At 38.8% G+C, this 16,364-nt stretch overlaps 1 protein-coding gene across 1 annotated transcript in view; it reads right to left on the bottom strand.

Annotated features, from left to right (window-relative positions):
* Positions 1–306: 306 nt before the first annotated feature.
* GHR (growth hormone receptor) overlaps positions 307–16,364 on the bottom strand; it is a 111,058-nt gene continuing 95,000 nt past the window's right edge. The window contains exons 4-9 of the mRNA XM_004678346.2: positions 11,800–11,972; positions 8,688–8,866; positions 5,437–5,602; positions 2,845–2,935; positions 1,739–1,808; positions 307–1,368 (exon numbers count right to left, since the gene is read on the bottom strand). Coding sequence (XP_004678403.1) covers positions 397–1,368; positions 1,739–1,808; positions 2,845–2,935; positions 5,437–5,602; positions 8,688–8,866; positions 11,800–11,972 — 1,651 coding nt within the window. The 3' untranslated portion in view covers positions 307–396. The remainder of the gene's footprint in view (positions 1,369–1,738; positions 1,809–2,844; positions 2,936–5,436; positions 5,603–8,687; positions 8,867–11,799; positions 11,973–16,364) is intronic.

Consider the following 16,364-nt stretch of genomic DNA (forward strand, 5'->3'; position numbering starts at 1 on the left):
TGCATTCAATTTTCCTGAACTGCAAAAGCCACCTGATATTTCGCTTTTTCAAAAAGCATGATTTACTACACATTAAAAACATAGCTATTCAATGCTTAGTATCACAAAATTAACACCCACGATAACAAGACAATTGCTGCCACTAAACAGTCTTTGAGACAAGTCTTTAAAATATTTACAGTTCACAACAGGAAATACCTATCTGATTAAGTTGTCTTCTTCTTTTTAATATCATGTTTTCAACATCTCAGGAAAAGGCATTTAGAATCCATCTCCCCTCCCAAGCTACCCCTCCCGACCCCCCCCCCAGGTTTAAACATTGTTTTGGTTTAAGCATTCATGCCCCAGTCAACTCTTGGCCAGTAAATTTGCAGTTCATGGGGAATCAAAGAAAGGCTACGGCATGATTTTGTTCAGCTGGTCTGTGCTCACGTAGCCGCAAGAGGAGAGAAACTCTTTGTCAGGCAAAGGCAAGGCAGTGGCGTTGAGGACCAGACCCTGGGGAGACTGTACTATGTGAATGGAGGTGTAGTCAGGGACAGGCATCTCGGAACCTGGAGCACGTTCTGCTGCCCCAGACCTGCCAACAGTAGTGGTAAGGCTTTCTGTGGTGATGTAAATATCTTCCTGGTTAAAGCTTGGCTCTCCACGTGTTTCCATCTGCATGTGAGGGGCCATGGTGATGCACTTTTTGGCATCTGCCTCACAGAAGTAGGCATTGTCCATGATGAAGTTTGCTTGGCAGCGTGAGACTGCTTCTGGGTGCGCATCACACCGGGCTGTCCCTGCCTTATTCTTCTGGCCTGGAGAAAGGACCACACTCCCTGCTGGTGTAATGTCACTTACCTGGGCGTAGAAGTCGATGTTTGCCAGTGAACTCAGATTGCTGAGCTGACTATGCGAAGCTTGAGGAGTTGATTCAGTTCCACCAATGAGAATTGGTCTTGATTTGTTTTCCTGTGTTGGGCTAACACTATGCTGCTGAGTAGAGAGGGAAGCGTCAATAGAAGGTGAGTTATTTTGATTCTTCTGGTCAAGGCACAAAAGATCCGCATCTCCTTTTAACCTTTGTGGCTGAGCCACCTCTGAGGTACCATCACACAGGTCACTCACATTGAAATCAGTCTCCAGAATGTCAGGTTCATAGCAGCTGGTACGCCCAGAGTCATCATCCTTTGCCCCAAGGATATGAAGTGATTTCCGGTGGTCATTGCTTAGAAGTCTGTCTGTGTCTGAGCCTTCTGTCTTTTCATCGGGGTCATCAATATCTAGCTCAATGAATTCGACCCAGGAGTCATCATTGTAGAGTTCGGGCTTATAGGTATCATGGATGGCTAAGATTGTGTTCACCTCTTCTAATTTTCCTTCCTGGGAAACAGAAATAAAGTGAAAATCTATGAAAATAAATGATAATGATTTCTAAGGAAATAGGTAATTAAGTGATTTAACCCCACAATATTCAGAGACTAATGGTGACAGTAGAATAGTAATGAAACCATATGCTAAGAACCCCATGAAAATACATTAGAGTGGCTTTTTTAACAATAGGAAAAAAATGTGCAGTTTTAAAATACAGGACATTCCCCTAATTTTAAGTGATGTGCTATTTAAAAAGAATTTTCTCCAGAAAGAGTATCAGAAATGGAATGTGATGCATAGAGCTTGCAAAAGCTCTCACTACAAGCTGAAGTTTTTCAGGAGTCATTTTATTAATGTTATCGATAATTTAATCAATTACCTTGAGGAGATCTGGATCAATTCCTTTAATCTTTGGAACTGGAACAGGAGGCAGAATCAGCATCTTAATCCTTGAAAATAAAGAAAATTTGGTTTGAAATATCTTTTATTTCGAAAGTTAGAAGTAAAATATTGGCACTACTACTACTTATTTTAAATATTCTGATACTTTATTAAACACAAGAAAAAGGGAGACCATATTAAGTATTAACTTATAATGACTATGGAAAGACAAAAAAGAATAAAAAGTAAACAAGAAAACACCTTTATCTGAGTTCAGTTTCAATAAAAGATAGTTCCCTATTGTCATTTCCCCCTTCAATGTCTTTTATTGATATTCAGCACTACTACTTGGGAAAAAAAATTTAATTTCACCCAAAATGAATTTCTACCTAAGTTATATAAAAGGTGATTTTCATGGTCACCTCACTAGTAATTTGCAGGAAAAAAATAAGTAAATGATAATAAAGGAAGAATGAGTGAATGAATGCAAGAAAGAGAAGGAAGAGCCAATCATATTGAATCAAACTTATTTGTGCCTCAAGAAAAGATGGACTGGGACCAGTTCAAATCACAGAAGTCACATTAATTATAAAATGATGTAATGTGATCTCATTAACCAGTGTCATGACAGGGAATATATTAAAATAGAGCTCTCTTTAATCAGCATAGATGTATACATACAATTCTGTGATACACCTCCATTTTTGACTCCAGATATTTGTATTTTAACTTTTAAAACTACTAAGGAGGCAGTTGATTTAATCTATGGAAAAGATTTAGAGATTCCAGAGAAGTATCCAAATCATGCTTGGCATGGCTGGGGCTGAAATCCAAAATATCTGACCCTTCCCGTTCATCAGGCTGCTGTGTCACGAGGCTCAGTTTCCTAATGTCTTAGGTTTGATGTCCCAGACAGGACTGATAGCTGTGTGTTCATTTTAAGAAACACAATCAATTGGTAAATGTATAAGCAGACATAATGTTATAATGGTCAGTTAAAATTTTTACTCAGGAATCACGAAAGAATATTTTGTAACATATGGAAACACAAGTGGGAATTTAAACAAATGTAAAAGCAAGTCAAACAGACCATTTCACACCTACCTTTGCTGTTTAGAAAATATGAATACAAATATTATGACTGTTAGTCCAAATATCCCAAAGATAATAATTAAGAACCATGGAAATTGGATATCTGAAACACATAAGAACACCATCTCATTCATAGAATTATGAAGAATTAAGTTTACATTTCACTTTTTTTAAACATATAAATAATTCCAAATTTGTATTTCACTAGTAAAGTTAGTGATTCATTTTATAATCACTGAACAGAATGAAATGCTTAGGAGAATTTCCTGTTGCTCCTCTGTTTGCTTCTTCAAATCCTTTCACATACAAAAGTAAAAATCATAAAGGTTAAGCATACTTACACATATAAAAAAACAACCAAATGCTTCAAATGTCTTGAGTGATCAGACCAGGATGTGTCACTAAAGGCATATGTTCTAAGAAAAAACTGTTGCTACTAACACACTATTTTCCTAACAAAGGTCCACTTGGTTTATTTTTTAGAGATATGGTTATATTTTTCATCCTTCAGACTGAAGAGCCATCAAAAACATGGTGCAGAATTTTTAATTTTTTAATTATGATGGAAATGTTTTAGATGCACAGAGCATGCATCTTGCAGCTTAACAAATACATATCCTTGACAGAAAAACATCACTCCTTGGACTCCATCTTCAGATTTCAGTATATTTTGTAGCAGACTTGGGGGAATATGGAAAACTTATATGTCATTTCTTAAGAAAAAGTGTCAACCAGTTGCCCTACAGCAGGTTCCCACACTATAGAGATAATAAGAAAGGTGGAATTCATCAGATTTTACTTTGTTACTAAGTAGGCTCTTATCTTGTGATACTCTTCTTATTATAATTTTCATATTCACTTATTAAAATCCCCGAGGGAGATATTATGATTATTATAAAGAATGAGTGGGGGAGAGACTATCATTTGGGTCTTGTGGTATCTATAATTTTATATCAATGACATATTCAGTAACATAACAAAGTTAGAGATTCATTTTATGTTTTCTTAACACTGAAGGAAAGTCCAACTTAAAAAGATCTATATTGGGCCCTCCCTGGTGGCTCAGTGGGTTAAAGCACAGCACTAAGAAGCTAAAGCCACTTCCGCATGAGTTCAATCCCCAGTCCCAGAGGTGATACACATAGACCTCTCCTGACCTGCCCCACCCGCTGCTCCCCTCAGCAGTGCACTTCGACAATCTGCCTGTTCTGCTCCTCACTCTGTCTCTGGTGAATCCTCGCACTGCCCCTGAACCTCTGGCCTGTATCCCAGTTCTGTATGCATAATAAGTCTTTAAAAAAAAAAATGATGGTGAGACTACTCAATGGTGAAAAAGTGATCTTAAAAAAAAAAACTATGTTAAATGAATTAAATACCATCACACAAGCCTAAAGAGTGTGTGGTGAAATTTTCTTTTCAAGGCAGAAAATTATTACATAAGTATTGTTTGAAGTAAGTAGTCTGTATGGAGGGCTTAGAAAAAACAATGAAATATTTTCATTTAAATGCTATTTTGTGTCACAGTCTAGCTGTACTTAAATGCAGAGACAGAGCATTAATTTCTCTTATAGTTTATGATTTTTTCATAACAAACCTCCGCTTTTCATATGGGATTTAAACCTTCCAAGTTAGCTATAACCATTTCCATTTTGGGAGTGATATACCTTATATATTTACTGTTCATTGTTAAACAAACTTCTTTAATTCTGTATTCTTTATTTTTAAATTTTATTTTATAAATGTATTTTTTACATTATTCTTCATTTTATACATTTTTTCATCTCAGTTGTAATCCCCATGGATTTCCCACCACCACTTCACCCATGTGCCATCACCATAATTCCGTGTGCTTTTCCCACTCCAGTTTTGATCCTGTTCCCTCTCCACCCTGTAGAATGTCTCTGGTTTGTAGCTATTAGTTGATGTTCTTTTTTACTTTATTACACTTACTATGCATATATATATGTATATATTTCTGTATCTTTAAAAGCTTTAAATCTTCTATTCTGAAACCATAGGTCTTATTGCTTTTTATTTCAATTGTTTTCATATTTCTCTTCTCTTTCTCTTCTCTTTAAATATTCATGGACTGCACTACTGGTACACTACTGATGAAGTCATCTCTCAGGTGAAAATCACACCTAAACTTTCTAAACCAAGTACTTCCATTGATTACCTATGCTGACTTAATATTCATTTTTCTCTTAGCTGCCACACATATTCATCCATATAAATACCAAATTTTTTCACTATGCTTTTGAAAAATTTTTTCTGATTGTAAAAGCAAAACAAAGTTGTTGTAGAAATTTTTAGAAATAGAAAATTATACAGAAAAGAGTCATCTGAAATAATGTTAACCTCCCTCTCCTATTAATATCTTGCTGTTTCTTCTCCTTTCTAATTTGCACATACCCAGGACTTTTCTTGAATTGCGTAATTAAAAAATCAAACCTTCCACTTTTGTAATGGATCATGATAATGAGAGCTCACGCTGGCACATGATGCTAAATACCTCAATCTGGAAAAAGCCCCAATAATGAAGGAATGTGTCTTGTATATTGACAGCAGCTATGTTGGCTGACATTTTTAATCTTTTATTTTTACCTTCTTCACATGCAAATGGGCTCATCTGAGGAAGTGCGACATAAAGCATCTCACTGAACTCGCCATATTTTTCAGAATTTCGTTGTCTGGATCTCACACGTATTTCATACTCTTTATCCAGTCTCAGCGAGTACACTGGAAGCGAGGTCGACAACACAGGGTCCATCTTTCAAGACAAAATATAGAATTTACGGGTTACATGGACAATTACACAATAAACTTTACCAGGTGTTTCAAATTCAAAATGAATTTCTGTAAAGTAGATAATATTTTTAAATGCATTGGGCCATCTAAAACTATAAATACAAAACAAAATGATCATCTTATTAAATGAATACTAGTTCTCACATTTTTGTGTAAGATCAAAGATCAAATAGATCTGTTTAAAAGAACCGACGTTATGGCCCTCCCTGGTGGCGCAGCGGGTTAAAGCACAGCACTGAGAATCTAAAGCCGCTTCCGCATGAGTTCAATTCCCGCCCCCAGAGGTGATACACATAGACCTCTCCTCTCCTGACCCGCCCGCTGCTCCCCTCAGCAGTGTACTTCGTCAATCTGCCTGTTCTGCTCCCCACTCTGTCTCTGGTGAAGCTTCTCACTGCCCCTGAGCCTCTGGCCTGTACCCCAGTTCTGTATGCACAAATAAATCTTTAAAAAAAAAAAAAAAAGAACCAACGTTATATTATCTTTGAAGTTGGTTGTCAAATAGTCTACTAAAATCAAAGTGTACTAGAAATTATTATGGAAAATGCCCAAATTATAAAAGCTATAGATATGTTGTCTATCCCTTGGGATATTACAGTTTTATATGAATACAGATACAGAACAGAAAAAATATCATATTTGCACACCAAAACAAATCATAGTCAAAGTATCTAGCTATCGAGCTCTATGGAAAAATTCTGGGTTCTCATCTATATGATTCCAGAATTAGAGAGGGACCTAGCACAATCGTAATTATGTTAATTAAACCTTCAAATAATTCTATCAGAAGCAATTGCATTGTTACCTGCTTTTTCAAGAAGACAAAGTCATTTGGAAGCAGTTTGTTATTTAAATTTGTGAAGAAAAAAATCACGAGTTCCTTTGGTAATAAATAAAGAACAAGGGGTCCACAGCCTTCAGACCAGGACATTTCTTTGCCTTCCCAGGAAAGGGGAGGGTGAGGCAATTAGACTTTTTAAGACATTTTGCTATCAAAGAGGCAGCCCCAACTAATGATGTTTTCCTTCAGTGAAACACTCAGGGCAGGTATTCAATGAATGCTTTTCATGTGTTTTCAGGTAGAACACTTTGTTCCTGTTCACAGAAAACTTGGAACACTCTTTCAACAGCATGGATTTTTCACGTAAATAAGATTCTCATAATTTGTTTTCTTAAGCCAGAAGGTGAACCTTCAGCTTCTAAAACTATTTTTCCTTTCACCTCAGTTAATTTCTACTCACATAGTATTTCTTTTTCCTCATGTCTACATGGATGGCTAATTCGCATCTTTTCTAGAAGCTTCATAATATATGGGATATCTGCATGCCCAAAATGCTTTTGTCAAAGGCAGGATTCTGAAACTTAAACTTACTTTATTATTTTTATTTAAAATTGTTTTAAAGCTTATGCTTCCCAAGGCATGAATTTTTCACCACTACTAATTTTTGTAGATTTCATTAGTAATCTAAACCAGTAAGGGGAGTTCAGTGACATGACCTATTACTCCCTTTCTCTTCCCTCTACCTTCCAGACTGATGCAGTGAAACACACAGGTCTCTCTTTTTGCCCCATCAAACATTTCGCTCCAATGAATTGAATAAGTCTGTCTTTTTGCATTCTAAGGAAAAGGAAGGATACACCTAAGAGGATAATCTAAGTTCAACATCTAAGGTAGTTAAACATCAGGTGTTAACCGAACAAGCCGGCACCCATCCTAAATCTCCAGATGCCTGGCCATCAAAAGGACAGGCCGACCCCTGCTCATGTCCCTTTTGTTTTAGTCCTTTGTATAAATACCCCTGCCCTCTGCTGAAGGGTAGTATGGTGGTCTTTCAGGCATGCATCTGCTGCTCTCCTCAGTTTGTCAACAAATTAAAATGCTTTCCTTCTCCTCAAACTCTGTTCCCTTTAATTGACTGAAGGAAACGGAGGCCAGCATTTGGTATCAATACCAGCCATACCAAACTTAAATTTGTTCCCAACGCCTTACTGCCTGCACTGAGCCCATTACCTGCCTGCAAGGGAACACCTGTTCTTGACAATAAGTTGATTATATGTTAATACAACATATTTTAATAAAAATTATACTTTCCAAAACAACATATTTTAATAAAAGTTATACTTTCCAAAACAAACTTACAGTGAGAGAAATAACATTGTTCTACATTTTTGCAAATCACTTTAATGTCTGGCTTAATTAAAAAAAAAACAGAATTTAGAAAGTCTTGTTTAAACATAGGCTTTTTTTTTTTTTGATAAGTTACAGAACAGACATCTCAATTAAAATGAAAGTGGAATTTAAAGCCCAATATTTAACTGTTATAAGTTTCCAACTTTTTTCTAATGATAAAATTGGTTTCTTTGTTAGTAGTTCACTGATGGACAGGGCTGGTGTCTCAAAATTCTGGGTGTGAGGCTGGGCCTGGCTGCTGGGCATGACTTGATGATCGGTTAGAAACCACTAGATCGGCTAGGGCTGTCACTGTGGTTAGACTGATTTAGAATCCGTTATATTGGGAGCAGCACGATAACCCTGTTTTTCTTTTTCTTTGTGCCATACGGAATTTATCTAAGTCCCAAGTTCCTGTGCACTTGGCCAGGAAATGAGTTCAGAGGTCAACTAGTACCTGATATATAAATACCTCTTTCTTGTGCTTCTCCCCTGAGATATATATGTGAAAATATCGTTCTGAGATCTTTAAGGGACCATAACCCTTTCTACTTTTAACTTTTAACTACATTCCTAAAGACAGCTCAGTGGTTTGAGTATATGATTTTGTTCCAGAGTTAACCTGGACAACAAGGATGACTGGGAAAGTTCTTTCCTTCAATAGATGTCTATCTAAGCTCCAAGTGAGACAGAATTTAAGATCGTCCAATATTAAATTCTACTGATTACACTGGTTTTGCTCAAATAAATTATGGAGTGTGGGTATATCATACTAGGTCTAATTATAGAAAGCCTAATTATAAATGAGAGGGAGGTTATAGAAATAAAAAGAAGAAAAGCTAAAGGATTTTCAAGTGATGTATTATGCTAATCTTACCATTTTCCACTGACTGTCATTTACTTCTTTGTACTGCAGTTCATATTCCAGGACTATCCATCCCTTCTGGACGTCGGCGTTGGGCGGTGGCTCCCACCTCACTTGGATATCTGCGTGGATCCCCGTTAAACTGATGTTCAGTAAAGTCCAGTTGAGGGCAACGGGCGGATCAGGTTGCACTGTGCAATTCAGCAGGTTATTAGTACACGGAGAGACACAGGGAGAATGCTCTGAAGTGCTTTCTTTTGAAGAGACCGAACTATGCATTTTTCCTTTTTCATACCCTTAGTTCTTCCAATATTCCTACAATCTCACTTTATAAGCAAACTCAAGGATAACTCAAGGATAACTTGTTCTTAACTTTCTTAACTTGTTTTAACTCAAGGATAACTTGTTCTTAACTTTCAAAAGAGTGCTTCAAAAAATTCATATTTGAGGGCCCTCCCTGGTGGCGCAGCAGGTTAAAACACAGCACTAAGAAACTAAAGCCACCTTAACACGAGTTCGATCCCCGCCCTGGAGGTGACCCATATGGCACAGCAGACCTTTCCTGACCTGCCCACTGCTCCCCTCAGCAGTGTACTTCATTAGTCGGCCTGTTCTGCTCCTCACTCTCTCTTTGGCTAAAACTTTCACCGTCCCTGCAACTCTGGCCTGTACCCTAGTTCTATATGCATAAATAAATAAAACTTTAAAAAAATTTATATTTGAGTCTAACCTTTGATTTGATCTATAGTTTTTCTTGAAGACCTGCCATCCTTTATATTTCTTCTAGCTCTGAAAGGATTAATGCTTTGGGATTTTCTGAACAGAATTAACTCAAAACTGAAGGAAGTGAGTCAAGATGACCTACTGGATTTAAACATACAGATTTTGGAACTGGGTATAGAGAAAGCTGTGTCTTCTCCAAACGCTTTATGTCCTGTGTTGAGATATTGTCTTAATCATTTCTGTATTGTGTCAGTACAGTCTTCTGAATGCTCAGCAAATGTTCTTCAGTGTTAATGTCCTTAGCCACGTGTGATCACTTCCTCCGACAATGCAAGGTTTTCTTGTCTTTTACTTAATTGCACGTCAAATAGTGTTTTCCTTGGCTTCTGCTATACAGTCTTAGGTAAATCTGTTGCATTCTGCATATTATGACAGCAAACACCACAATTTCTCCAACATGGATGAAGAGAAATGTGCATTTCAAAGCTAGGAACTATATCTAAACTTCGATTTCTAGGTAGTTCCCAATAAATGAAAATCACTTGCAGTTAGAGGACCACATGCTTTCTTTTCTACTTACTAGATTTTTTTCAAATCTGAGTCTCCAGGGTGGATGTCTACACCCACCTATGTGTAAGTCTACAAATACATGTTGCAGGAGGAATTAGGTCCCTGAGAGTTCTTACTGGCTGTTAAAAAAAATCTGGTTTCCTGTAGAGGAAGCTCCTACATTTACCTTCAGTGGAAACACAGCTGATTGGGGAGTTTGCTGTTGTTCACCTTTTTAAAACGTGGACCCTGATTTTTAAAAATCATAAGGAGGGTCCAAATGATGAATCATGACCACATTTTTGTGAATTAAAGTAGAGGGATTTGTACAATAACTAAGTTCCATATGGCACAACAATGAGAATAAAACTTCTCCTTGGTGTTTGTTAGGAGGGAGGAGTTCTGATGACCTAAGCTTAACCCTTTAAGTGACTTGAACATAAAAAATCTTATAATGATGAGAACTTTATAAAGTGTATTACATCTTAAAATTTTCCCCTTTCAAAAAATTCTTTCTTATTATTTTTTGTTTTGTTTTTTAAAATTTAAATTATATCTGTATCTATATTTATCTTTTTATATCATTCTTCATTTTGTACTTTTTTTCATCTCGGTTGTCATCCCCATGGACTTCCCACCACCACTTCACCCATGTGCCATCACCACAGTCTTGTGTGCTCTTCCCACCCCAGTTTTGATCCTATTTCCCTCTCACCCCCGTAAGATGTCTTTGGTTTATAGCTGTTAGTTGTTTTTCATTTTTATTACAATTGATTTTTTTTCCCCCCTGATCCCTATGCTCCTGCTATGAATGCAACCATCCAGTATTTTTCTTTTTCTTTCTGGCTTATTTCAATAAGCATGAACCATTCCAGTTCCATCCATGTTGCTGCAATAGATGACTAGATCAAGAAGATGGGGCACATATACACAATGGAACAGGTTCCTTTTTGAGGGGCTCAGTTCCACTATTATAAGCATAACTGTCACTGTTCTTTACCTTCATAGATACCTCTATGTGACATCCTTAGAACTCTTCTGAGATATTTAAAAAGCACCTGAGACTAAGCACATCTCCAAATAAGTCCCTAGTTGCATCCCTAGAACTCACCCTCTTTTACCTTCCCTGTCTCCAACAAAGTGGCTCCATTCATAGTTGCTCAGGATAAAAATGGTGTCAGTTACTCAGAGTTCTTTGGTATTTTCTATTATGCTGTGTACACTTTTATAGTATAAACATGAACAATCTACTTGTAGATGTTTATTTTATATTGCTCCAGTCCCCCTGAGTCCACATGATGGACAAGGGATAATCTGTTTGGATCTTTCACTTTTTCACTGAGCTGATTGTCTCTAATGTTTGTGTTGGGATCTTACAGCATATTTTTAAACTGATTTGACAGTTTGGTAAATATGAAATACCAGAATTACCCTGCTTTGTGATAAAGAAAATGTAGGCTTTCATTATAGCAATGAGAGAGAGCAAAGGGCAAACTGCTTCAGCTGATCTGAATATAATAATCATAACAAAGAATTAGGAAAGAATCTGAGAACACTGAGCTTTTCCTCAGTAAAAGCTACAAGAGAACACTCTACAGATGGCTCAAGGGAAGGCTCCATGAGGCTCCCATTGTTTACTTGACAGCACTTACAGCCAGACTGTTTTATGTTAGAGCCAGTCAGCACTCTCTGCCTATTCTCTCTTGTCTGCCAGCTGATTTCATGGCCATACAGTCGATATCCATACACCTGGAGAGCACGACAGTCTTCTTCTCACTTGCATGTGGACATCGCCGACCTCCCCAATGACTTAATCTAGTCATGTCAAATGAAACACAAACCTGTAATTTACCTATTTCCTCAACAGAGAAGCACTTTTGATCCACGGTACCACCATTGTTCGTTAGCCTGATACAATATGGTATCCAAATGGAGGTATACGAAGAATTAAAGTAACAGCTGTTTTCTCCAGCAGATACATAGTCCGGGCATTCTTTCCATTCTTGAGTCCATTCTTGAGTGCTCCTGAAGTGGAGGGTAAAAAAGGGTGAATTGTTCTCAAAATCATGCCAGGGCTTACATTAAATTAAAGTGAAGTGTTTGACAGTCGGATTCAGTAAACTGGAACACAAATATTTATGAGCAAGTAATTCAGCAGCACCAATGCCACCAAGTATCACACCTGTGGGTATTATTAGTGTCTGTGGGTGGACTGGATGCCCTTTGGCACTTCTGCCTACAGCAAGACTCCTGCCATGTCTGCCTACCAGCTGCAGTGGATGTGCCAGCTTCTCAGGTAAGTGATTTATGGGTAGGGCCTTTATTATTAGGGAGGTTTAAAAAAGTTCCTTTATTAAAATACTCTAGCCAACAAATTCACAAGCTATAGAGATTTCTAGAAAACAGTATCTTAGGACCTGGCATTTACCCAATTTGTGGTGGAGTAACATGTGAAAGCACACTGGGGGTGTTCTCCAGGCCGAGTGACCCCATGTCCTGTGTGGCCTTCAGGCAGAAAACTGGCTACTACCATGCTTTGAACCACTGCTCCCTGTATCCATCTCCCCAAGGCACTATTATGCTTGGGTGAGTCTTTTTATGCTTTGGTCTCCTTCCTGAACTGATTTTTTCCCCTTAATAATATAAAGAAGCATGAGACCATTTCAATATGTTGGACATTTAGGTGACATTTATGAAACAGGAGAATGTGAGTTATTCTCTTCCAGCCCCTGAAAGACAAAATGTATACACCCAGAAATTTAATCTTTCTAAACTCAGAAAATGTTTTTTTTTTTTCATTTTGTAGATGGGAATAGAAATTTAATTATAGTATCTCCCCCACCCACCACCACCAAAAAAAAGGGGCAAAACAAAAATGGATTGAATTGAATCATGGGTTTGCCAAACTGTTCCTTTTCTTGGTTCTCTATAAAGAGTAAGTCCATCTTTTTCTATGGCTTGGATCAGATTAAAACAAACAAAAATCTGTGGAGGATATATGGATGCACAGTGAATAAGTGAGAAAACATCTATCTCCAAAATCACAGTCTTCTCTAGAGTCATTTAGGTCTATCCCAGGCTCCAGAAATATGCATTTACCCAGATGACTTAGAGCAATAACAGGCTGTATATCCCATGCAAATGAAATAGCAGGGCATTCATTGTGGAAATAAGCTAGTTTGGGGAACAGAAATTCCCTGCTCAGCTGCCAAGGGGACCTGAAGAAAGATGTGAAGTAATCAAAAGATTGCTCAGACTCAAGTCCAGCTGAGTGGGAACAGAGCAAACATGTCTCAGAATATCCCCCGGCTCTCTAAAGCCCCATCTGTCTGAGCAAAAGAATTTAGCAAACCATCCTTGGGTGCTGACTATATAAACCTCACACTTGGCACTAGCATTGTGCAGATATGATGATTAGAAGATTTGCTCCCTTTCTCCAGACTAGATTACCCTAGAAATGATCATCTGAGTAATGTGTGTGTATGTATATACATATATGTATATGTATATATACATATATAGACATACACACCTCTTGCATTCATTCCATTGAAATTTAATGAGCATTGATTACATTGTGCTGGACACTCTGGGGTGGGGCATTCACATGTGTCTAGGGAATGACACTCGCTTCTGGTGTATGGAAAGCAGTGTGGTTAAGTGCGTAAGGAAGTGCTCACTATATACTCCTGGGAGCCCAGGAGAGGGGATGATTGCTTTGGCTGTTCATGGAAGGTTTCCAGGTGTTCTTTGTGTTCTTAAAGGATGGGTAAAGTTTAGTAGGTGGTGACAGGAAAGGAAGAGAGGGACAGAGTGATCAAGGGTATGAGGTGAGGAAGTGTGGGTATAAGTGTCTGAGGGAACCAGGGCAAGGGAACAGTTGGAGACACTTTTAATTAGAATTACTCCTTGGGTGGAATACCTTATTCGTCATCATGTATCAGTTGAAAAGAGGCTTATAAATTAAGGAGGCATAAAGCCAGGTAATCTGTGGCTGAGCTAGAAAAAGTGGCCTGGTGTGAACTGCAGTGCCCTGGCTGACACACATGACTGTGCTGAGTCTGAGGGACCCCCCCTGAGGGATGGGGACAGGGTTGGGTGTTGCAGGTTGTAAGGTGGGCAGGGATGAGGAGCTGGGAGAAGACACAGGTTTCCTTCTCTACAGCTGCTGCTCAGGCCAGTCTGCTTGGCACAAGAGAGAAACTTGTGCCATGCCAAGGGGTCCTTGAGACAGCTGCTCATCAGCTGTTGGGATTAACATGGTATAAACACCAGGCTCTGAGACACTGGACTATTGCTTAAATTCTGATTGAGATTCCAGAGTGTGGCTTATCTCTAGATGAGAAGAAGATTTATTTGATGGAAAAAGTTAAATGGGCAGAGGGTATAGGGAAGGATATGTGTATATGTGTGTGCGTTTACAACAGTAGGGAAACCCTAAACACATTTAGGGACAGGTGGATCACTAATCATGTGTGGTTTACTTTATCTTGATTTTCAAACTAAATAATAATAAAGAATAATAATAAGCTGCCCTGGGAGTGAGGCTTTCATATAACAGACAGAACTAAAGTTAGTGTGAAGGGGTCCCAAAGATGGAGGGTGGCACAGAACAGGTCTGGGTTGGTATGGGGAGATTAGCTCTCACTGCTGGCATGTCAGCACCCAGGTCCCCTTGGGGACTCTATGAAAAACCCCATTAGATGATCCAAAATCCATTAGCTGCAGAGAACAAATTTAAGGCACTTATGCATGATGGAACAAGACTCTTAATCCCCTCCCTCAGTCACCAAAGTTGAGTTTTACTTGATATTTAAAAGTTATCTTTAAATTATTAAATTTAGACAAAAAGCCAAATGGAGTCAAGACAGAGACTCTGTAGTCAGCATTCTCTGGGCTGAATTTCTACACAGAGGATCAAAGCCACTTTAGGGAAGCTTCTCTCTTTCTCTGACTGTCATGAGTTAAGTGCTTTAGGTGTGTCCCCAGACTAGCTTGTGAAATACGAGTGAGAACTATAAAAAGAGACTATCCATAAAAGTCAGAAGAGCAGAAGAAATGCTTTCAATTGAGAGCTAACCAATTGGAAATAAAATATTAAAAATAAAACATCCTTTGTGTTTGAGGGGTAACTTTTCATTATATTCACATCATGAGTTTTCAGTTTAACACATAACACTTTCCTCAGATAAAAGAAAAGTGACAATGTCCTTTCTAATTTCCTCCACAACCTTGCATGGGAAATAAACTTTGTTTTAAAAGACAAGGATACATTTTTGAGGGGGGCTTTGGGTAGGAGAGACAGAGGTGGAAGGTGCAGCTTTCGGGGCCAGTCTTCACAAGCCTGCTGCCTTTGAAAACAGGTGTTTGCAGGCCTAGAGCTGAAGTAGAGCAACTATGACAGGCTCCCAGAGCCCCCCTTTTGGGGGCTGGTGATGTGAATCCACCCTGAGACCCCAAAGAGGCTAAATCTGAAATGATCTCTGTGACAGGGTGGCAGATTGTTCTGGATTGAGCTGTCTTTTTTGCCCGCTCACCTGGAAGGGAGCAAAGCCAACCAGCGGGAGCTACCTCTAGGCCTGTGCTGTTGACAGCTTGTGTTGGGGTTCCCTTGTGCTGGAGCTCCCCAGGCCAGGCTGGGAACTGAAAGCGCAGGGCGTGGCCCTTCTTGGCCTCTCCCTGCCTCAACTGCTTTTTTGGAATGCAACCACAGCACAGCTGTGTGTGCGCCAGGGGTGGGGAGGAATGACTGCCATTGCCTGGGGGCTGGATTCTAGGGACAGGGATCAAAGTGCATCTGTGTCATCCTCTTTGTGAGTGGCTACTTGAAGTCTAGCACATTTGCATGCTAATCGGGGCTGACCAGTCCTCATTCCCCTTCTCCAACAAACTGGGCTGACCACTTATGCTATTTTAGCGGAGATATCCACAATAATTCTCTGTTTAGAGAGAAAACATAGGATACTGATTTTTGCCAGTTTGGGTTGGCACGCCTTATAAGGTAGGGCTATGACGGACTTTTCCCCAGGATCCCAAATTCCACTAGGGCAGGAACTAATGACACCCTTCCGAATATGCTGGAGATTTTTCCTCCTTTCAGCAGAGAGTTGGGGTTTGAGAGGCAAATTTACATGGTCCTGATGGATGAGGCGGAGGGACATGCAAATACTTGTGAAGGCTTCCTACCTTTGGAGTTTTCTTTTTGCTCAGGTTCAAATTTGATGAGTAATTGGGTGGTGGAAACCTATTTTCAGAATGTTGGCTCGAGCCTGCCATTTCTCTACCCAGTTAGCTGTGCTATACAAATAACTTATTTTGTTTTGATTGAGCTGGCTCTCTAAGTTCTGAAGCAAAAGCATTACCATTGAACCTACTAACCTCTTTTCACAGATACCTAGCAGTGTCACCAAACAGTTT

This window comes from Condylura cristata, unplaced genomic scaffold (assembly GCF_000260355.1).
Source record: "Condylura cristata isolate star-nosed mole 26May11 unplaced genomic scaffold, ConCri1.0 scaffold00007, whole genome shotgun sequence".
In the NCBI taxonomy this organism is placed as follows: domain Eukaryota; kingdom Metazoa; phylum Chordata; class Mammalia; order Eulipotyphla; family Talpidae; genus Condylura; species Condylura cristata.